This window comes from Dunckerocampus dactyliophorus, chromosome 21 (assembly GCF_027744805.1).
Source record: "Dunckerocampus dactyliophorus isolate RoL2022-P2 chromosome 21, RoL_Ddac_1.1, whole genome shotgun sequence".
Lineage (NCBI taxonomy): Eukaryota > Metazoa > Chordata > Actinopteri > Syngnathiformes > Syngnathidae > Dunckerocampus > Dunckerocampus dactyliophorus.
The window spans coordinates 4,202,632-4,225,597 of NC_072839.1; the positions used below are offsets into that span (position 1 = coordinate 4,202,632).

Sequence of the window (22,966 nt, forward strand, 5' to 3'; positions counted from 1 at the left end):
ACTCACAGAAGTGTAAGCCACACCCTTGTTGCTGGTCCTTACACCCGATGGGACATGAATACATGCATTCCATGAAGCAGATTCTGTGGGAAAACGTGTTGCCTTTCTGGAAATGATATAAAAATGGTCACATTTGAATGGAGACATAAAAATATCAAGTATTTTCAAGTCATCACACTACAGTCCAAGCCAAGTCCTCGGTCACTGATGTCAACGTCCAAGTCGAGTTGCAAGTCTTTGATGATATTGCAAGGCGAGTCCAAAGTCATCAAAATTGTGACTTAAGTCTGACTGGAGTCCAAGTCGCGTGACTGGAGTCCACACCTGTTGTCCAGCTAAGGTCTGGTCTGGGACATATTCCTCTTTCCTCGTAACTTCCAGTCATCTCGCTGTCTTCTTTATTCGGATCCATCACTTGTTTCCATCTTCTTTGCCTGTTCGTCTCACTCGTTCTTCCATGTCACCCGGTTCGCTTCCCTCCTCTTTCATTTGTCTTTGTTGTATTTCGAGTCGTAATATTTAGCGCCGATGCACAGATTTGATTGGCTGAGTAGTATCACATGGGATGGCCTAACTTGCATGCACTTGGTCAGTGAATTTCCTGAGCTGAAGTAAACAAACAAAGACAAAACAAAACTTCAAATACTTAAGTTATTGATTGATTGAAGGTCCAGGTGTCCGGACTCGGACCACGGTCCGCCAGTTAGTCATCACTGGTCTAGAGGGAGAATCCTACAACAGCTACACGGGGTAACTGTAGTGTGAGCGAACGCGTCCGAAAACCGAAAATGATGCATTAAGTCAACAGCCAAAGAAATGGTTCAATAGTAATTTATATGGCAAAGAATATATCTTGATATATTGTGATCACCCACCCACCCACCCATCCGTCCATCCGTCCGTCCGTCCGTCCGTCCGTTCGGCGGCCTGGGAACGCCCAGTTGAGAGACGGTTACTCCAATGTATCCCAGGTCTTCCCCGAGGCCTCCTACCGGTTGGAAGTGCCCTTAGCACCTCCCTGGGGAGGCGTCCGGGAGGCCTCCTGACCAGATGCCCGAGCCACCTCATCTGGCTCCTCTCAATGCGGAGGAGCAGCGTTTCCACTCAGTTTTTCCTGGATAACAGCGCTTCTCACATTATCTATAAGGGATAGCGCAGCCACCCTGCGGAGGAAACTCATTTCGGCCACTTGTACATGCAATCCTGTCCTTTCGGTCACTACCCTTAGCTAATGACCATCGGAGAGGGTAGGAACATGGATCGACCGGTAAATTGAGAGCTTTGCCTTTTGAGCTCTGCTAATTTGAAGGTAATGGTGATCAGTGAAGGCATCGTCATCAAACAACGATGATGGGTACGTATATTCAGGGTTGTCTTATAACATATTCAGGTCAACACGGTATATTTATATATATTATATTTACAGTACAGTAGTAACATTTGGCCCGGGGGTGTATAGACCTGCAGTATAATACTGTATAACGCGTTATTACCTCCTTATGTCCTCCTTTGTGTTGCACTCAAAACAAGCTCTGTTTGGCTGTGTGTGTTCTTGTCAGTGTGTCGTGTTCACTCAGAAAATTCAGCCATCTCCGTGGGCTCCTCTGCAAAACTGTCTAGCTGAAACAAGGTTGTGCACGGCGATATTGTGCGGCCATCCTGACTAACATCTGTTCACACTGTGATCTGCCGGCAAGCAACATTTTACAGGACGCAAACACGCATTGCCGAAGAGAATGCACAGTTTCATGCACGGCGTGCTAATTTATCATGTCTACCATTAGTCCTAAGTGGAAACCAGTGGGAAACTCCCTGCTCCTGCTGTCTTGTGTGTCCCTGACTGGCTGTGTAGCTCTGGGCTTCTTTGAAAGCACTATCACGTAACTTACACTTGGTTTAGCTCAGTCGGAAATGCAAAGGTGGGGAAGAAATGATAAAAGTGCTGTAAAGAAAGCAGGAATGGCTTTCATCTGCTTTTTTTGTTAGCTATCAGGTTTACGCCAAAATATCATGAGGGCTGTACACAGGCCAAGAAAGACCCTATTAAATATTGTCACGATAAAACCTAGAATCCAGGGATTACAGTCAAACCTTGTTTATAGCAGATCATTGGTTCCAGACCCGACTGCGATAAGTGAATATCCGCAATATAGGATTCAATGTTAATACATTTTTTTTTAGTTAGAACATAGAAAACAGCTTTATGACGTCCTAAATACAGTTTTTAACATTATTAGAGGCCTGTAAACATGAACTAACACGCCTATAGTCACCTTTACTCTCCTGTTATTCACTGTTTACAACACATTGTACAACTCTTATGCTGCTGAGACTCCAGACAGCCGCTAGCTAGCAAGCTAGCGAGCTAGCCAGTTAGCCTCAAATTTATAAGCTTAAAGGAAAACTGCACTTTTTTTTGCCCATTTTGCCCATCATCCACAATCCTTATGTGAGACATGAAGACATGTCTTTTGTTTTTGTGTGTGTTCTAAAGATACAAAAACAGATAAAAAGAGACAGTTCAGTACTGCGCACATGGGACACGCCTATTTTGCCTTTTAAGACTTCAGAAAAATACCCCAAAAAGCTCCAACAATGCGGCATTTACATATAATGTGACGTTCATATAACCAAGCTAGAGCCACATTGTTATGAACAATGTTAGGCCGATGGAGCTACGTTACTGACGCATTGACACTTAGCCATAACACACCGGCTAGCGACTAGCTTCACCACAGACTCGGCCGCAGCGTGTCAGCATCACGCTCGCAACGCCTCAAACCACGACAAAAAAGGTAAGGCTACATAATGAGGTGACACCACTGCTGCTGTGCTTTTATTTCTGAGTTTGGAATAACGCTAGGTGTAGGCGTTCGTTTCTATATTGCTATTTGAAATCAATGCACTGAGTAAGGAAGTTACGGCAATAGTTAGCATAGCCAAAATATAAAACCATAAAACAGTTTTTGGAGGCGGAATAGGTGTATCCCATTACGTGCAGTAATCAGCTGTCTCTTTTTATCCGTTTTTTTATCTTTAGAACACACAGAAACGAGAGACGTGTGTTCATGTCTCACATAAGGATTGTGGATCATGACAAAAAAAAAGTGCAGTTTTCCTTTTAAGAAGCCCAAAACACACTTTTTTCCAATCTATCATGTCGGACATGGCTGACTTCATGACTTCATGCAGTGTTAAGGTATTGTAATGTAAGGTAATACATAATATATATACTTGTATTTCAATATGTTTTGACTAATAATAACAACAATAACAACAATAATAACAGCGATCATTAAATAATGAATTATTTAATATATGTAAAACAGCGATAATCAAACCGCGGTATTGCAACGGACGACTGTACAGTCAAACCTCGGTTTTTGTACGAATTGTACGAGCCAGTTTGTTTTTTGTAGAACATTTTCACCAAAATGTTCCCTCGGTTTTCATACAATATTGCACGTAACAAACTAGTCCATTTGTTAGGGGGTGCCGATCCGATATTGGTAACCGATATCCAGCCGATATCAGCAAAAAAATGAGCATTACAGTGGAACCTCGGTTAGCGAAAATGTCAAATGAAATGTTGTAATTTGATTTTTTGAATAAAGTACAATATGGTGCGCGTCTTGTCGCATTATTGACACACTGCATGAGTCCAACTGTGTTCTTCATGTATTTTTATCACGTCCTTGTTAGCATTTCATCGCTTGCTAATACATGGAGACAGGAAGTGGAAGTCAGCTCAGTCGCCCGTCTATGATGTCATCGGCGGTTGACTCTGGAGTTCTTTGCTAACCAACACAGTTACGCAGCAAGTCTCAAAAATGTTTGTATAGTTTCACAATTATAGCTTTACATGCATAAAACAGTTGTAAATGCATACAAATGATGAATGAAAGGGATAAATGAAGATTTAAGGTTATATAAGGTTTATCTTATTTAAAGACATGATTGTACTTGTAGCCAAAGACACGATGTGGCAGTGGGATCAACACAGACACCACCTTGGTGTTTTGCCATTAGTTATTTCTTGAATTCCATAATGATACTCACCTTCTTTATCAAAATGCTGGCCCTTGCAACTTTCTTTGGCTACATTTTGGGTTATTTTGCAGCCGTGATCAAAAGAAAAGCGGAGACTCGAGGTGAGAAACACTACTGAATTCAAGAAATAACTAATGGCAAAAACAAGAAGGTGTGTTTGTGTTGGTCTCGTTGCCATGTCGTGTCTTTGGCGACGATCACGTCTTGGGTGTCCAAAGTGTGGGCCGGGAGGCAATTTGCGGCCCGAGGCAAAACTTGTAAAAAAAAAAAAAATCAACAGCAAAAATTGAAAAATTTGCAATAATTTTACAAGAATAAAGTCAAAATATCTGGACCAAAAGTTGTAATCTAACGAGAAAAAAAAAAGTTGTAATATTAAGGAAAAAAAACAAAACAACAAATCAAGTTGTACATTTTGGGAAAACGAGGTTTCGGCAGTGAAATACGCATGAGTGACCTAATTGTTGATCATTACGTTTTTGGAGTGTTTTAACAAGAGAGAAATGTGAGAAAATGTTATTGGCTGTTTGAGAAAAGTGTATAAAGTGTATCGTGAGGGGTTGTACAGCCTTAAAAAATATATCATAATTGTACAAAAATGAATTTGTCTACTTCGCAGAGTTCACTTATTGCTGGCTTTTTTGGGAACCTATCCTCTGTGATAAATGAGGGAACACTGTATATGTAAGTGAGCAATTACTTTACCTTCAGTGGGACCACTAAGAGGAAGGTGGTCCCTGCAGGTGACAATTCTACTTTTTAAGTGAGGGCTTTACTGTGGCGTTGTTTGACATTGAGAAATACCAGTATCTTTGCAAGGGGTGGTGACACAGCACAGAGCGAGAGAAGGAAATTTGGGGGGCACGGGGGTGGGTGGGGTAGAAAGACGTGCTAAGAAATAAATAGCTTTCATTATTACCTCATGGCAATGCCACGGAAAGACGTCTTTGATTTATTATTTGTCTTTTTTTTTGCTATCTGGCTTGTATTTCTTGCTTTGTCTCCTTGTCGTATCTCCTCCTCCATTTGTTCTCCACCCTCGATCATTCCCCGTCTTTTTATTTTGAAATGATATGACTATTATTTAAGCGGACTGTTTTTTATACTGGGTAAATATACTCACTTGTTCTGCAGTCTGTCTCATCTTGAAAGAGCAGCCACAACTGTCTCCAGTCTCAGGGACTATTGGTTTCTTATGTATTATTCATAATGTCTGCAAGATGTCTACTGTGCTTTGGCTTGGTCCATTTGCAATTCACAAGCACCGTGTGGGGTTTTTAATTAATAGACCATTCCGTGTCATTATTAAAACTATATACTGTATATATACACGCGTGCCGATGCAGGTCATATTTAATACAATTTGTATTTTTAATGCCAGACACTCCTGCCTTAAGGTAATTGGACAATTTTTTTAATAGCAATTCAAATTACGACAGTATCGGCCCGAAGATACAGCAGCACTGTAATCCCTCGCCACGTCGCGCATCAAATTTTGTGGCTTCACTTTATCATGTTTTTCCAAGAATATATTAATTAATAAATCATACTGTTTTGTGGTTGAATACGGCCTATTAGTAAAAAAAAAATGCATTTTTTTCCCTCTAAATTAAACCCCTTCTATACATAAAAATGGGTAAATGAACAAAGATACAACTCTAAGGCATTCAGAAGACTGATTCAAAGATGTGATGTGTAGTATTTTACACTGGTCACTAGGTGTCAGTAGTGTTACTGTTTGGTGAGACACACAAGCACCAGACTTGATTGCCAGAACAACAGGCTTTTATTGCCGGTTTGAATGATCTCACAACAGACACAATAATTCCTATCACAGGCGAGTGTTGCAGCCGTAACTCAACTCTGAACCCTCGAACTCAACAACACAAGTGGCTTATTTTCTCTTATGTCTCCGAGATTGGGTAATGCAACTGTGAAAGTGACTACAGGGGTGTTATTTCATGCCTAGAGGGCTTTAATAATGTTAAAAAGAATGTCTTAAACAGGTTTTATATTCTCTAACTACGGAAATATTATATTTATACATAACGAGCCTACTTAGCGGAAATTCACTTATCCCCGTCGGGTCTGAAACCAATTAACTGCGATAAACGAGGGATTACTGTTAATTTCCCAAAGAAAAATGGCTGAAAAAGATGGATCAAGATATTTATAGCAACTCCTCCCTGAGCAAGTCAGAGCTTTTCTTCCTGCCACTCACCAGCAACAAGAGAGGAGTTATGTCAAGTTCAAGATAACGGCGATCAATGATGCAGAGTCATCAAACGGTCCATCGGTGAAGAAATATGATATCCTTTTTATTGCAATTTCACCGATTTAATTTTTGTTTTTGATCATTTCAGTAAGTAGTAATGAACCATACTTGAATATGTGTTAATTTCCTCAAAGCCTAGTGCTTTAAAGTGCGTTGTATTCTACCTTTCCGCAGCATATTGCGTTACTTCATTTCCAAATGGGCTTACTGGGCACCGTTTTATGTTCGATTTCTTTTAATGGACACGACCGAGACATACCGTACCGACAACCTTTCCACTTTTAACTCGCGATTATCATTTTAGAGCCTTTTTTACATGCTTTCCTTTGCGTCCCTGGTCACTTTCCTGTTTTTGCCACGACTAAAATACTACCCAATTAGATTCCTTTATCTCACTATAGCTCACTCTCTTTTCCCAAGTTGGGTGATAATAGAGGGATCCATCACGCCATTAGCTGCAGGCGCTTTTATACACTTAGCAAAATGCTGCATAGAGAGAACGGGAATTATAGGCCACCGCCTCACACCTTCAAATATGCCCCCATGTTGGAGTTTGCGTGTGTGTGTGTGCGTGTGCGTGTGTGTGTGTGGAATGATGATAGCAAGAGTCACGCTCCCTCCTAATGACTGATGATGCATTTCCAGAAGGGGAGGAGAAAAATGGTGGCAGGTGGGCACATCTCTCACCCAGCTGTGGGGGCCACTGTCTATCTTTCTGTCTGCCTCTCTGTGTTGTTTCATCGCACACTTCTATCTATTTGTCTCTTAAATTACATCTTTGTGCTTTGGGGAGTGCAGTTTTTCTATTGTGGCACAACACTGTATGGTGGAACCCATCTCCTTGGAGTTGCCCACTTCCTAAAGCCATATGTCCTCAACCTAAGGCTGGCTATATTTGGGATGACATCAAAAATGACAATATAAAGCAGTGCCATTTGTAGAAGATTCCTTCATAATTGTTGTAAATTACAATACTTATGTTCTTGTATTATTAAAATGATAAATACCATACTAATAATCAAGCATCTGTGAAATGGGCTTATAAAAAAGTGATATTAATACTATTGATAACATTTAGTAACATTGATAATATTAGTAGTTGTATTATTATTGTAAAAATAATTAGTACTAGTAGGGATAATATTTTTATATATGTATTCAATAATAATAATAATAATGATTATTATTGATATACAGAGTAATGCAACAATAAAATTGGTATTTTTGTTTGGATTGGATTGGATTTATGAGCCCATTTCAAGGGTGCTTGATACTGTTATTGTAACAATACTAATACTATTATTATATATTGTATATGTTATTATTATTATTATTATCATTATTATTATTATTATTGCAATAATAAAACAAATACTACAACTACTACTTCTACTGCTACAGTACTGCTACTAATAATACATTTTTTTATTGTGCATTATTTATTGATTATATTTCATCATATTCATTTAATTATTGTCATTTTTCTGTGCTGCCAGTAGTGCATCTTGGTTTTTTGTCCAATAAAAAGTTATAATATTAAGTATGATTCCAATTAAATATGATCCATCCATCCATCCATCCATTTTCTATCCTGCTTGTCCTCATTAGGGTCACGGGTAAGCTGGAGCCTATCCCAGATGACCTGGACAGTCACACCTATGGACAATTATGTGGGAGCAAGCTAGAGCACCCGGAGAAAACCCCGCACACGGGGAGAACATGCAAAGTCCACACAGAGATGCCCTAACGGAAATTCAAACCATCGATCTTCACCAACATGCTAACAATTCGGCCATCGCGCGGCCCCAATCAAGTATGACAACTAAAAAAAAACAAGAGAAAGTCACAAAAATGAATGGGAAACGTTTTTTCCAAGTGTCCAGCAAAGGGTTATCCACAGATGGTCCTTGCTGATTTAAAAACTCCAGCTTTTGTTCAGCTGATAAAATCCTGTGCTGTACATGTATTGGTTTCTTTCCAAGATGTCAAATCATCTTGGCGTTTGTTAGCTGTGACATCCTCAGACCAAGAGTCCATGTGCCTGTCATCCTGAAGCCAAATAAATGGGCCATGTTTATTCCTGTAGGAGTCAGCAGCTGGTGACTCCGTGTCAGCGGCAAGGAGAGATGGAAGCCTTCAGGGCAACAGTAGCATCGTGTGTAAGTGTGTGGTTGTTGTGCAACCCATGTGCATGTGTGTGTCCCCACGCCGAGGGTAATCGGGGGTGTTTGGTTCATTAAACATGCAAATGAATGCTTATCTTCCCCCAACACCAGATATCGGTGAAAATAGATAAGATGCAACCACGCTTCCATGCCAGGGAGGCAGCCGGAGAAAAGTGTGTGTCATAGAAAGTGAGAGAAACACTGCAACCAAAACATTGACAGTGAATGGAAAGATGGAAAAGAGTCCAAGGAGTATAAACATTTTGAATATGAGTTTGTTGGGGATAATTTTGCCATGAGAATTTATATAACAGCACACCTGACGCCTCAGTATTTCTTCTCTGGTACAAAGCAGCAACATAATGCATTGGTGTTTGTGCATAGCCACATCATAAATGATGTTGGTTTCCCCGGCAGAGGACGGTACAGGTCCAAAACAGGTAATAAATGCGCCACAGATGTATTTATAGTAATGTACATTGTTTTTTCCACCCCACATCCAAAATGCTGATGTGTGCTGAGTGGGCTCCACTGTGCTCAAGTTCCCCGCAACTTAATTCCATAAAAAGTTGATGTGCATCATTTCCTCTGCGCTCTCCTTGGAATAGTGGAGTTTATGCAATTTTTGTAAAATGAATGCGGTGCGTTAGTTGCATTTATGTGGAAGTACTGCAAGAAATGTTTTGTTGACCACCAAAGCTCAAGAGGCTTCAAAAAATGTGTGCGTACTGTGACATTTCTTTTGCGTCGGGGAGAAAATGTGTCCATTTATAACGGGATTAGTGGAACACAGATTAGGAAAAAATGCCAACTTTAATTAGAAGAGCGAAATGCGTTGCTGTATGTAGTCATAATGATCCTGATTCTATTCTGTTGAATTGTAAAGCAAGTTATTTGTTCCTGGCTGCATCTCGCTATGTCACTGCTGTATGTGAGTGACAGGAAGAAAAGCTCTGTTGCTTGGCAAGTAGAAATCTCTAGACCCCGAATATAAGACAACATGTTTTTTGTGGAGCGTTATCTGAGGAAAAAGTACTGTATTTTTGGATCAATACAGTTACTATAAATTCAAGTGTTTTTTGGGTTGGGTATAGTTTACGTCAGGGTTTCTCAACTGGTCTCAACCTGGGACCCACATTCTCATTTTTATTTTTATTTATTATGTTTCAATATTTTTACATTTTTTATTTAAGTCAAGCAATATTTTTTTTTATCACTGATGTCATCTTTGAAACATGAATACACATAATTATATGTCCAAGGTGAATTTATTAAGGCATTTTATCAAAGAAATGAGGAAGAAAATATTAACTTTATATAATGTATAAATATATACTTATAATACAAAAAAAAAAACAAGCAAGACAAGCAGGTTTATATTACATATCTGCGACCCACCCAGGGTCCCGACCCACCAGTTGGGAATGACTGGTTTACATATTATCCGATACTGGTGCCACATGGTTACTAAATGGAAAATATACAGATTTTGTGGATAGCGAGGAAATGTTGTTTGCTGTTGCGAAGAGCGCAATGTGTGTGCGGTGTTGGAATTGAGCACTGCTGTTGGTGTGTTAAGGCTGTCACCTTCAAGCTTGGTCTGCATTCATTTAGCACCGGAATAGATAAATATAGATACTTTATTCATCTACAGGAAAAAATCTTTTTTCCAGCCGCAATGCAAAGATCTCATAATAAACTTAAATGCATAAAAATACATGAATGAGGCACCTGTAGCTACTATTTACCATTACAATACCGAGTTTCAGTATGCATCTGTACGTGTGTTCTTCTGACAAGCACAAGGATGCCCTTGGCCAACCCAAAAGACACTTCCATAGGCTTTGTGGCCTGAGGAAGTCCTATGATGATTGATTTCGTACAGCTGAGACCTGATGGCTGGTCTCGCCCTCACTCGTGTGAGTGCTATGGCATGCACAGAGGAGAGTGAGGTGTGAACTCTGCAAACAGCAGGTGAAAGCCTTGCCTTGTTATGCTATGCTTGTTTGAGTATTCGGGTTTCTGGACTTCAGGCAGGAGAAGATCTACCTTGGCTTTTGTTATGCGTGGGCATCTTGATATCCACCTAGACCAGGGGTGTCCAGAGTGTGGCCCGGGGCTCATTTGCGGCTGTTTTTGCCCACTGCATATTCTAAAAATATATCTAAAACAAAAAACAGCATGAAAGGAAAAATCTGCAGTAATTTTTAAATAATAAAATCAAAATATTGTAAAAAGTTGTAATCTAAAGAGAAAAAGTTGTAATTTTGTGAGAATAAGGTTGTAATATTATGAGGGAAAAATGTCATTTTTAAAAGCATAAAGTTGAAATATTAAAGAAAGATGTTATTTTGTAAAAGTTGTAATATAATGAAAAACAAACTTATCACAGTCTGGTCTGGAACCAATTACTGTATAACAAGGGTGTCCAAAGTGTGTCTTGGGGGCCCATTTGTGGCCCGCGGCACAGCCTAAAAATAGAATTTAACAAGACAACCAAAAAAAACAAAATGGGAAAATCAGCAGTAATTTTACTAAAGTGAAAATATTAAGAGAAAAGAGTTGTAATTCAATAAGAATAACATTATGAGGAAAAATAACGTTATTTTATTTGAAAATATTTGATAAACTATGAAAGAAAAGTGTAATTTTGGGAAATAATGTTACAAGAATAAAGTCAAAATATTATGGGAATAAAATCATAATTACGAGAAGAAAATTTACAAGAAGAAAGTTGAAATTAACATTCGAAACGAGAATAAAGTCCAAACATTAAGAGAAAAAAGTCTGAATTTTATGAGAATTAATTTCGAGGAAAATGTCATTTTAGTAGCATAGAGGTGAAATATTAAAGACAAATATGTTTGTTTTTTAAGACGTAATATGAAAAACAAACAAAATAAAGCTGCTATTTTTGGAAAATTACATTGGGAGGAAAAAGTTAGAATATTATGGGAATAAAGTCGTATTATTACCAGAAGTAAATTTACAAAGAACATTTAAGAAGCAAGTTGAAATAATTGGAAAATTAAAAAAAAAAACAACAACAAAAATGGGTAAAAAAAAGAGCAAAGTAAAGTTGGTACTAATAATGAGATGCAGTTTTTTCTTGAAATATATCTCACTTCTTAGCCTATCTACATGTGTTGCTTTACAAAGTGTCAAAGTTTGGATATCCCCGCGCTAGACGTACTGTATCAAAGTGTTTAAACAAGAGCACCTTTTCCTTTCCACTCAGCAGCTCTCAGACGTTGGTGTTTTATTTTATTGTTGTATATGTTGTGCACGCAAAATACTCGTAGCAGTATCAATCACAAGTTCCATGCACCCCGCTATGGCCAGATGGCTCCTGCATGTGCGTGTGCACTCTGGGTCTTAGATGGAGTTGTTGAGTCATTGCGGAGCAGACGTGATGATATATTGTTATAGGCGGACCAGCCAGCTCCTCTCTCGCCACTTAATTAAAACCGCCAGTCCCAGGGTCCCTCCGCATGTCACATCCTATCCTTCTCATCCATCAGCCTCACACTGCTGTAAATACATACTGTATCTCTATATGCGTACAAGTACAGCCTCATCAAATCTCACACCTACACTCTGTTATTTGTGTTCCAAGAGTGTTATTTATCTTTCCTGTTGCGCATTCCCTGACTGGCTCTTTGTTACACCACAGATGTGTGAGGCATGAGTGATTGGGTAACAGTAAATGACCGCGTTATAGCATACGCTGTTGTGATGAATTAGATGATACTTACAGCCAGTCACGTGTTACCCATTTCATTCAAATAACGACAAAGATACCCATTTCTATTTTGCATATTTAGGCTACAGGATTGATTGTCTTTCAGTGTAAATATTCAGCCAGCTTTTGACAGTCTTTGATGTTCAGTTGTCTGCCATTGATAGGAGTGGTTCACATAGCTGACTGTCAAGCTCGATTACGGGTCGATTCCCCATTGACAGCTGCCTTGTGATTGGTTGGTGGCTACTCCAGGCCTTTCACAACAAGATAACTGGGACAGGCGTCAGCCTCCCTGCATCCATGAACAAGATACGCACGATAGAAAACGTGTAAAAAGAAAACAAATTAAAAGCTTTACTCTACAGGTGGTCCTTGGGTTATGGCATGCTATGCTACGTTATGTGGTTACCAACGTGCTGCCACAAATGAAGGAAAAATGTCATTTTGGGGGCTCAGGGTGTTACTCGTCTTGCACACCGCAGATGAAAACAGTGTCTGCGCCTCGCTCACAGCGACACAGAGTAAGGATAGCATTGCTCTTTCGTTTACTTTTTGCACTTTACGTCCCCCAAGCAGGCTGTTCTGAGGGCAGCACGTAAAAGGAACGTGAAAGTGAAGTGGAATTAGACATTGTAAAACTCTCAGTGGATAAATCAACATTGATTGCAATCCCGTGAGATAGAAAGATGGCATCTTTGAGCATGTCAAAGGATCTACTGAAATGGAAAGTGACAACAGCATCGGCAGCGTAGTGGTGTCATTAGGGAGGCCTCTCCCTCCTTTGCAATGCCCCCCAGTGTGCAAGGCAGCCACAGGGATGAAAGGAAGACGTTGTTCTGTGTTTTCACGACTGTTTTGTTTAATTGTTGTATTTGATCTTTCTGTTACTGTTTTTAATATGTTCTTTGCGTGTTCTGTGTACAGTGTGTTTATTTAAGTTAGAGCTGTAACAATTAATAGATGAATCAACGATTAATCAATTATCCACTTAGTCAAACTATTTTGGTAATCGATGGATCATGATTTGATTGACACATGTAAATATCCTCTCAAATATGAATATTTTAAATTTCCTTAGTTATGGATGAAAGCAGATCTATTATTTTTGTGTTTTAGGCAAACAAGATAAATACACGTTGTAAAATACAATTAAACAAGACAATAAAAAAACAAAAAAACAAGGATAATGATTAAATATTAAGGGGAATAAAGTCATAATATTAACATATAGCATCAAGTTAAGAGGGAAAAATAAGAGGGAAAAGTCATGCGAGAAACACAAAACAACACAAAAAAAACACAAAACAAAGAATGAAGTTGCAATTTTCTGGAAAATTAGGCTGGGAAAAAGTTATACAACTATAATAAAGTCAAAATAATAAGGGCGTTATAATAGAGTTATAATATTACGAGAAAAAAAATGTACACAAACAGTTGAAATATTTGTAAAAATAAAAGAAAAAAAACAGCAAAAAAAAAAAGTTTAGCCGAGTGGTTAGCATGTTGGCCACACAGTCAGGAGATCGGGGTTGGAATGTCCGCGTGGGCATCTCTGTGTGGCGTTTGCATGTTCTCCCCGTGCGTGCGTGGGATCCTCCGGGTACTCCAGTTTTCTCCCGCATTCCAAAAACATGCATGTTAGGTTAACGGGCGACTCTAAATTGTCCATAGGTTTGAATGTGAGTGTGAATGGTTGTTTTTGTATATGTGCCCTGCGATTGGCTGGCGAGTACACCCACCCCAGGGTGTACCCCGCCTCTCGCCCTTGGTCAGCTGGGATGGGCTGCAACATACCCCTGCGACCCTAGTGAGGATAAGCGGCATAGAAAATGATGGATGGGGTCCTTGGTAGAAACCGTTTGGACACCCCTGCCCTAACCGATTACTCGATTGAGCAAAACAGCAAGCTTCAGATTAATGAATGGACTAAGAAAATAATTGTTCGTTGCAGCCCTAATTAATAAGTATAAGCTCCGACTAAGTGTATTTTATTTTTTTATTTTTTTTTTATGGAGATTCTCTCTTTGAATGTGCTGAGCACCCGTTCTGATCCCAATGCTGTCATGATAGTGGAGACCTGTATGGATGTAGCTAGAATAGTGCAACTTGACCCGAATACATTTGGTATGTTTTTGTACCATTTCCTTTTAGCTTCTTGTGCAAACCCTCATTCGCAGAGTCTGGCAGGGTGAGGATCACACATTTCCAGCCAGTGGGGGTTCATAAAGAGGCACAGCTTAAAGGCACACACCTCCATCACATGCCGCGACACAATAACAGTCTTCCTCTGACGTAAAAGCCACTGATAGCGCCCTCCCTCTAAATCATACGTTAGATTATCCCTGGTGGGTTGAGTGATTTCGGCTGCCTCAGCCCCCAAAGCTCTGAGACCCAACTAAGACATCAAATGTGAGTGGAAACAGAAGAACGGGATGCACCTACTTCTCCAACACTAAGCTTAAAGAATGCATATAATCATTCTTTCACGGCGTGAACGTCCAACAATTTACTCACAATCTGGTGATTGACTGCTCATTGTCCAAAAATTGAGATTGACAATCCATCACTGGTGACTCCCACTGAGTGGTGGTGTGTAGCATGATTTTTTTATTTTGTATTTTTGGCTTCCTTTCTCTGCATTACTCAGTAGCGCGTGTATGTGTGTCGATGGTGTTGACAGCTCATACAACATTTTAATTTTGCCCTATTTTTATGTGCTCATGACTGGCAAAAAAATGCTTCCCCTGTCAAACTGCCGTTCCTTTGAAACGCAAATGAAACAGTTTTATGGATCCGATACTGTAGGACGATTTTATTCCTTGGGACTTTTATTTCCGTGTGCGTTCGGCCGCCCTGTACTTCCATTCATGTGCAAATGCTCGCCGTTGTGCTAATATTAAGGCTGTTTAGCCATTGCCGTTCAGTTAATTTTAATGTGGGCTAAACAAAGTGTGTTTCTCCCGATGTAAAGGAAAACTGCACTCTTTTGGAATGTTGCCCATCATCCACAATCCTTACATGAGACATGAACACACATCTTTCTCTTTTCTGTGCATTCTAAAGATATAAAAAATAGCTTATATAGCAGGTACGAATGCACGTAATGGGACGCACCTATTCTGCCTCTAAAGCCTTCTGAAAAAACCTCCAAAAAGCGCCAACAACACTCCATTTACACAATGTGACCTGCATATTAACCAAGCTACAGCGACATTGTTGTTATTGTTCTTATTAACATTGTTACGCCGAAGAACTACATTACTGGCATAGTGACACCTCGCCACACCACACCGGCTAACTACTAGCCAGCTAGCGACTAGCTTTCACCACAAACTCGCTCACAATTGAAAGGTACCACTACATATTGGAGCTGCCGCCACTGCTGCTGTGTTTTTGTTAAACAGTTAACGCAAGTTAACGCAATGTGTAGCATTCATTTCTATGTTGCTATGTGAAATCAGTGCGCCCAGGAAGGACGTTCCGGTAATGCTTAAAATGACCAAAATACGTCAAAATGCTGTAAGTATTACATGTACCTGTTACAGCATGTATATTAAACCATAACACATCGTTGGAGGTTTCTGGACTTGTTTTAATGGCGGGCGGACAAGCTGTGTCCCATTATGTGCATTAATGAGCTGCCCCTTTTTAGCTGTTTTTATATCTTTTGAACATTTGTCTCACACAAGGATTGTGGATGACGGGCAAAATTCCCCCAAAAAGTGCGGTTTTCCTCTCATAATTTGTCAAATGTAACATTTCTGAAGAAAAATCAGCTTGCTTGTGGTGAGGTGGTAAGAGAGTTGGCACGATCCTCTAATCCAGATTGAATGGCAGGGACCCAACATGGTAGTTGACTCATGTGATGCTGTGATTTTCCTGCCTGCCTTAGGTCAAACACTTCTGACAAACGACTAAAAAGGTGCACATCAATGATAGAAATAGCAGAATAAAATAGAAGTAGGGAAGCTGAGTCCTTCACATGCTCAACACGCCAAGTTGATGTCTTTTTTTCCTGTAAAGAGCAACGCAAATTAGAGCTTTAAAGTGATGTGTCTTTGTGTGTGTTTGTGTTTCTTTGTATAATGAATAACAAATAAATGTACACTAACCCTAAATGTAGTACGAGAGAACACAACCATCATATTTCTCCATTATTTGTTGCAGCATTACTTTTACTGTTGAAAAACCCTTATATTTATATATGGTCCTGTCAAATTTAATGGCTTTCTTTTTTATTAATTGTCCTTTAAACAGCCCAGTGTGCACATGCACAACATACATATTCCCCCGACCAGGATTTTGGGGCTTTTTATGGTTGACAAGGCAAACTTTAACCTTTAAAATGTGCGTCTGAGACCAAGAATATACTGTATAATAACTGTAGATTAGACTGGATTAGTAGGTATCCTAAATGAGAAACATCCTATCTATGAGTACACCCCTCATATGACAGTATATCATCACAAGGGACAATCCTGCAGAAATTAAACCATATTAATCAAATTTGACTTATTTTTTGTCTAAATTAAGCATTTAAAATACAAATAAGGCATTCAGAAGATTCAAAGACGTTGCGGTATGTAGTATTCTACATTGGTCACTCGGTGTCAGTAATGTCACTGTAATGTTCAGGTGAGACACACAAGCACCCGACTTGATCGCCAGAGCAACAGCTTTTATTGCAGGTTTGAATAATAAAAAAAATAAAAATAATAAAAATAAAAATAATATTGTTCCTCACATGAGGAACAATAATCCCTAACACACAAGCTAAAACTCAACTGTGAACCCGCAACATCACTTCCTGTCCACCACACCACTCAGCTCCCCCAGAACACATTTACAGTCACACCCTCGAGCACAAGCCTTATTTACTCTAATATGAGTGGAAAGGTGACTATAGGGGTGTTATTTTATGTCTAGAGGGCTCTAATGTTAACAAAAAACGTATTTAGAAGGTCGTAAACAGGTTTAGGGAAATACTTCACAGAAATTCACAGTTGGGCCTGAACTAATTAACCGTGATAAATGAGGGATGACTGTATAGCAGAGGTGTCCAAAGTGTGACCTGTAGTTGTTTTTTTTATTGGCCGGTGGCACGTTCTAAAACTATAATTTAACAAGAAAACAGCAAAAATGTAAAAATCGGCACAAATTTTCCAAGAATGAAGTGAAAATATTAAGAAAAAAAGTGGTAATTTTACGTGAATAATGTCGTAATATTATGAGGAAATAAGATAATTTATTAGATAATTATGAATAAAATAGTAAAGAAAACCTTTTTTTTTTAAGCCGTAGTATTTTGGGAAACAAACAATAACAGATGAAGTTGTAATTTTTGGAAAATTAAGTTGTGGAAAAAGTTACGTTTCGAGAATAAAGTCAAAATATTAAAAGATAAAAGTCATATCCTAAAGAGAAAAAAGAATAAACAAGAATAAACTCATAATGAGGGAAAATAATGTAATTTTAGCTGCATAGAGTAAATATTAAAGAAAAGTCATAACATTAAAACAAAGTAAACAAAATAAAGTTGTAACTTTTGGGAAATTAGGTTGTGGAAAAATATATAATAATATGGAAATAGAGTCAAAATATTGCAAGAAAAATGTACAAAATAATTTAATAGGAAAGTTGAAATATTTGGGAAAAAGAACAAACAGCAAACATGGTAAAGAAAGAGCAAAGTTGATACTAATAATAGGCTTTTTCACCCATGTCACAAAGATGAAATGCAGTTAAAAATATATATCTGTACAGTAGATAGCATATCTACATGTGTTGCTTTACAAAACATCAAAGTGGCCCTTGCCTATTTCATTTTTCACTATGTGGCCCTCGCTGGAAAAAGTCTGAGCAGCCCAGTAAAAACGCAAGCGAGTGCCAAGATAATTGTTTTGATTACAGTCAAGCATGATGGTGGTAACGCCATGGTCTAGGGCTGCATGACAGCTGCTGGCACGGTGGGAAGCTGCGGTTCACTGAGGGGAAACATTAATTCTGAGCGCACGAGAGCATGATCCCCTCCCAGGGGAAACTGGGCCGTATGGCAGTTTTGTTTTCAGCTGTACACTGACTACTCCATGTTGTATCCATATTCCCTTCTATAGTATTGTCCCTTCATCGACACATGTTTTTTTTAGCATAAGATAATTCACAATTAATTTCACAGTTGCTGCATGAAATGTACATACTGTATAAAAAGGACAAAACAATGAAATCAAATAAATAAATAAACATAAAAATGCATTCCTGAATTCTGTCATTACAATTCAGGAAGATGTATGAAAAAAAAAAAAAGGGTTGCTCAAATATTTAATAGGTTCTTCTCTGGCCCACTTCTGCATTCAATTCTTGAGTTCGAATGTACTTTCATACCAACCTCTCACCAAGGGAATGCAAAGCTTTTAATCTTTACCAGTGCATTATGTCAAAGCATCGTGTTGCAATGATCCTCGGAGTTATAATTTAAATTATCTCACTCACAATAACACAGGACACAGCCCGTGTCAGGGCACACGTCTCTGCTGAATTATGCATGCAGATATTCTGCAAGTCCTTTCTGCCACAGGCTATCGTGTGTGTGTGTGTGTGTGTGTGTGTGTGTGTGTGTATGCTTTTATGCTAAGACAAATGCAGTTCCCCTTCTAGGGGATTAATAAAGTTTATCTTATCTGTTTGGGTGCAAGGCAGCGATCACTTAACTGCCATGATAGCTATAATAGTTGGGTGATTTAGACACACACAGCAGATGCTCTATAGCTGAAGACATCACACTTACCTGAGACGCGTGCGTTTATGACACGGCAATTAAAACACAATTGCATGTGCGCGAGTAGTTTGTATCCAGCAGCAAGCTTTTACAGATCATTCTGGTTTAAATCCTGTGCAAAACATGGATCGTAAGTGTTTGTGGGGTAATAAGAGGCTGTTGCAGAACATACAGTGGAACCTTGGTTTGTGCCGTTAACTCGTTCCAGAAGGTCGGACTCGAACCAAACCATAGAAAGCCATGAATGTGAACACAAAGCACGTTTATATAGTTTTACAGTTATATTTTTACATGCAGAAAACACTTGGAAATGCATAGAAATGAGGATCATTTAACGTCACTTTTACCTTCATTGAAGACGTGATTGTTGACAAAGACGATGTGGCAACGAGATGCCACCTTCATGTTTTGCCATGACTTATTTCTTGAATTCAATAGTTCCTCACCTTCTTTATCAAAATGCAAAGTAGTTCGCAAAGAGCTACAGAGCTGACTTCCAGTTTCTGTTTCCATTTACAGTGGAAACTCTCTATTAGCATCCGTCCCAGTTAGCATGTTTTTTTAGTTAACGCTGACTATTTATGCCAAAATTTTGCCTCAGTTTGTGTACATTCTCCAGTTAGTGTATAATATGGCCTGCCGTGTTATTAACAGACTACATGAGTCCAGAGTCTTAATGTATTAATTTAGTAAACGTCTTTGTTAGCATCCTTAGCTTGCTAAGACAATGACAACCGAAACAGGAAGTCAGCTACGTCGCCCATCTATGATGTCATCAGCAGTTGATTCTCAGACATGTTAACACAAAACAGGTTTTTATAGTTTTATAGTGTTCCCAAAGACATAATGTGGCAGCGACATCAACACCTTCCTGTTTTGCTATTTTATTATTTTAAGTTATTAAGTTATTTTTTTAATTCAATAGTTTTCTCACCTCAGTAACCCAAAATGAAGGAGCAGAAGGTTGCAAATGCCTGCATTTTGATAAAGAAGGTGAGAAACACTATTGAGTTCAACAAATAACTATATAATAATAAAACAGGAAGGTGGTGTTGAAAAGGAAGGGGTTGCTGCTACATCCATGAAGGTAAAAGTAACCTTAAATGTTCATTTATCCTTTTCATTCATCATTCATATTCATTTAGAATTCTTTTCTGCATGTAAAACTATAATTGTAAACATTTATAAGAGTCAACTGCTGACGAGATCATAGACGGGCAACATAGCTGATGTCTGGTTCCGGTTGCCATTTTGTTAGCAAGCTAAGAATTCTAACAATACCGTTTTTTTTTTAAATTAAAAAAAACAAACATTAAATGGTGTATTAATAACACTACAAAATGATCGCCGTATTGTATGCTAACTGCAGAATGTATGCCAACCGAGGCAAAATGTTGGTGTTAACCGTAAAACACACTGAGGCGGACGCTAACTGAGTTTCCACTGTATTAGCAAGCTAATATACTACTACATTTTGTGTAAATTTTGTGATAAAAATACATTAAGAACACATTTGGACTCACACAGTGTATGAATAACACAACAACAAGAGCGCCATATTGTACGCTAACCGGAAAACGAGGCAAAACGTTTGACATTGCCCGAAAAAACATGCTAACCGCAGTGCATACCAACCGAGGTGGCACTGTACACATTTTCACATTAAGACACGCTTGAAAAAGGGCTGTGTGAGAGACACATTTTCAGTACTGTGTCGCATTGTTTTCTCCCTTTTTTTGTGCAAATGGCCCCTTTTTGTTGCAGCTGTCAGCAGCAACGCATTGAAGGTGGTTTCAGTCAAAACTTTTGACAAGTTTTGTTTGTCTTCCAGCCGGACCGTGGAACTGTCAACATCCACAAAAGTTTGCCTTCAGCACCCGCAGGGAGGGAGCACAATAGACGGCTTCCTGGTATAAAAAGTATACACACATAGGAGGACACTGCATGATACCAGAACACAACTTTACCTTTTTATTCTACACAAAATCCTCGCACAAAAGCGACAAAAACCTGCAAAAACACAAACACACACATGCTGCATCAAAGACAAAGCCGGCTGCTTTGATTGACAGCTTCTAGTTATCGTGTCACCCTGACGATGATGAAGCACTGATGGTTGTTATGACAACCATCAGTGGGTGGATGTACTGTATATCATCACAAAGGACGGATCCATAAAAATGACTCTCTGAGCTCTGTGCCAAAAATGGAGTCAGCAAAAAATGTTGATGAGGATCGGTAGAGGGCGCCATGAGATTTACCCGCTTGGAGTGAGAGTTATGTAAAGTGTGATCACTATTTTAAGAGCGTGGCGGCCTCTCCAGGTGAAGTGTTGCGGTATTCCGTGAGGGAGTGTGAAACAAGGTGGAATAATGTCACTAACTCGTGTCTATCATGCCTACTCCGTCACTTTGGGGCGTCTGTGGAGGTACTCGGGGAGGCCCATTTCTAATGAGTAATAAGCGCTACTGAAGCATCCAGATTCACGTTCTGACTACTAACCCAAATCTCTCAACAGAATCATGTTTCCGAAGACTTCTTTCTTATTTTTCTTATTTTCCTCAATGTTCCGGAAAATGTCGCTTATTTTAAAAAGCAAATATTCCGCACGCTGCTAGACGATCAAGTAAAGGAAGTCCTTGTTAGCAGCTTGCCAGTACATGGAAACAGGAAGCGGAAGTCAGCTCTGTCGCCCGTTTATGATGTCATCAGAGGTTGACGCTGTAGTTCTTTGCTGACAAACACAGTTTTGCCACAGGTCTAAAAAAAAGTTAGTACAAAATATGTTTTTATATGTTTACATGCATAAAACAATTGGAAATGCATACAATGACGAATGAATGGGATAAATGGACGTAAGGTTACTTTTACCCTCATTGAAGACGTGATTGTTGCCACAAACATGATGTGGCATCAAGATCAACACGTACACCACATTTAAGTTTTGCCATGACATATTTCTTGACTTCAGTTTCTCAAAATGCTGGCACTTGCAACTTTCTTTGGCTCCATTTTGGGTTATTTTGCAGCCGTGATCAAGGACAACTCACAAACGAATTCACTAAAGTGGTGTCTGTGTTGATCTTGCTGCCACAGCATGTCTTTGGCAACAAACGCATCTTTAATGAAGGAAAAAGTAACTTTAAATGTTCATTTATCCCTTTCATCCGTCATTGATACGCATTTTCAATTGTTTTCTGCAAATAAAACCATCATTGTAAAACAAACAATTTTTTTGTTTAACATTTGTGGCTTTCTAGAAAGGATTAATTTGATTTGTGTTATCTCAAGGTTCCATTGTTTTATGCCAATTGTGTGTTTTCTTTTTAAATGATTCACACTGAAAATGGTCAATTTCTCGTGTTGATTTTGAAATGCCTCCATTCTGTTGTCGCTGTTTAATTGTGCGATGCCATGTTGCTGAGTGAAAACACGCACATCCCAGATGTTGCAATGTTGTGGGATTCTTGTTTGAAAGAGGACGGTTTGACTTCTTAGTGCTCTGTTACGAGATGAGATAGGAGATGCTGGTTTTTTTGCAACAAAGTAATGTTTTTTTTTGTGCTTTTCTCCTTTTCCAGTTCGGCAGATGAGCAGTTTCGCTGGAATGCTCAAGGTAAAACCTGCTTAGCTCCTTTTTAGTCTGAGAAGCTTACGCCTTATTGGTGTTACAACATCGGTTCTGTTGCTGCTGTGTTGTACAATGTAAATGTGAAGAAATGACCATGTAGTCAAAGACTGCGATGTTTCTTTTATGCTTTTTCATGCACGTCGGACAATTAAGTTAAACAATTAAGCTATAAGTTATACAGTTGTTACAGGAACGGAATCGCACAAACACCAATGCAATTTCTTCCATGGGATATAATGTAAAAACAATCCATTCCAGACATAGATAATAAATATAGTTTTACATGCAGAAAACAATGCAAAATAATTATAAATGACAGACTAATAGA

At 38.9% G+C, this 22,966-nt stretch overlaps 1 protein-coding gene across 9 annotated transcripts in view; it reads left to right on the forward strand.

Moving 5' to 3' along the window:
* Positions 1-22,966, forward strand: part of ctnnd2a (catenin (cadherin-associated protein), delta 2a) — a 245,352-nt gene that overhangs the window by 80,259 nt on the left and 142,127 nt on the right. For all 9 annotated transcript variants that reach the window (XM_054765059.1, XM_054765060.1, XM_054765061.1 and 6 more), the window contains one exon: positions 22,589-22,623. In XM_054765059.1, coding sequence (XP_054621034.1) covers positions 22,589-22,623 — 35 coding nt within the window. The remainder of the gene's footprint in view (positions 1-22,588; positions 22,624-22,966) is intronic.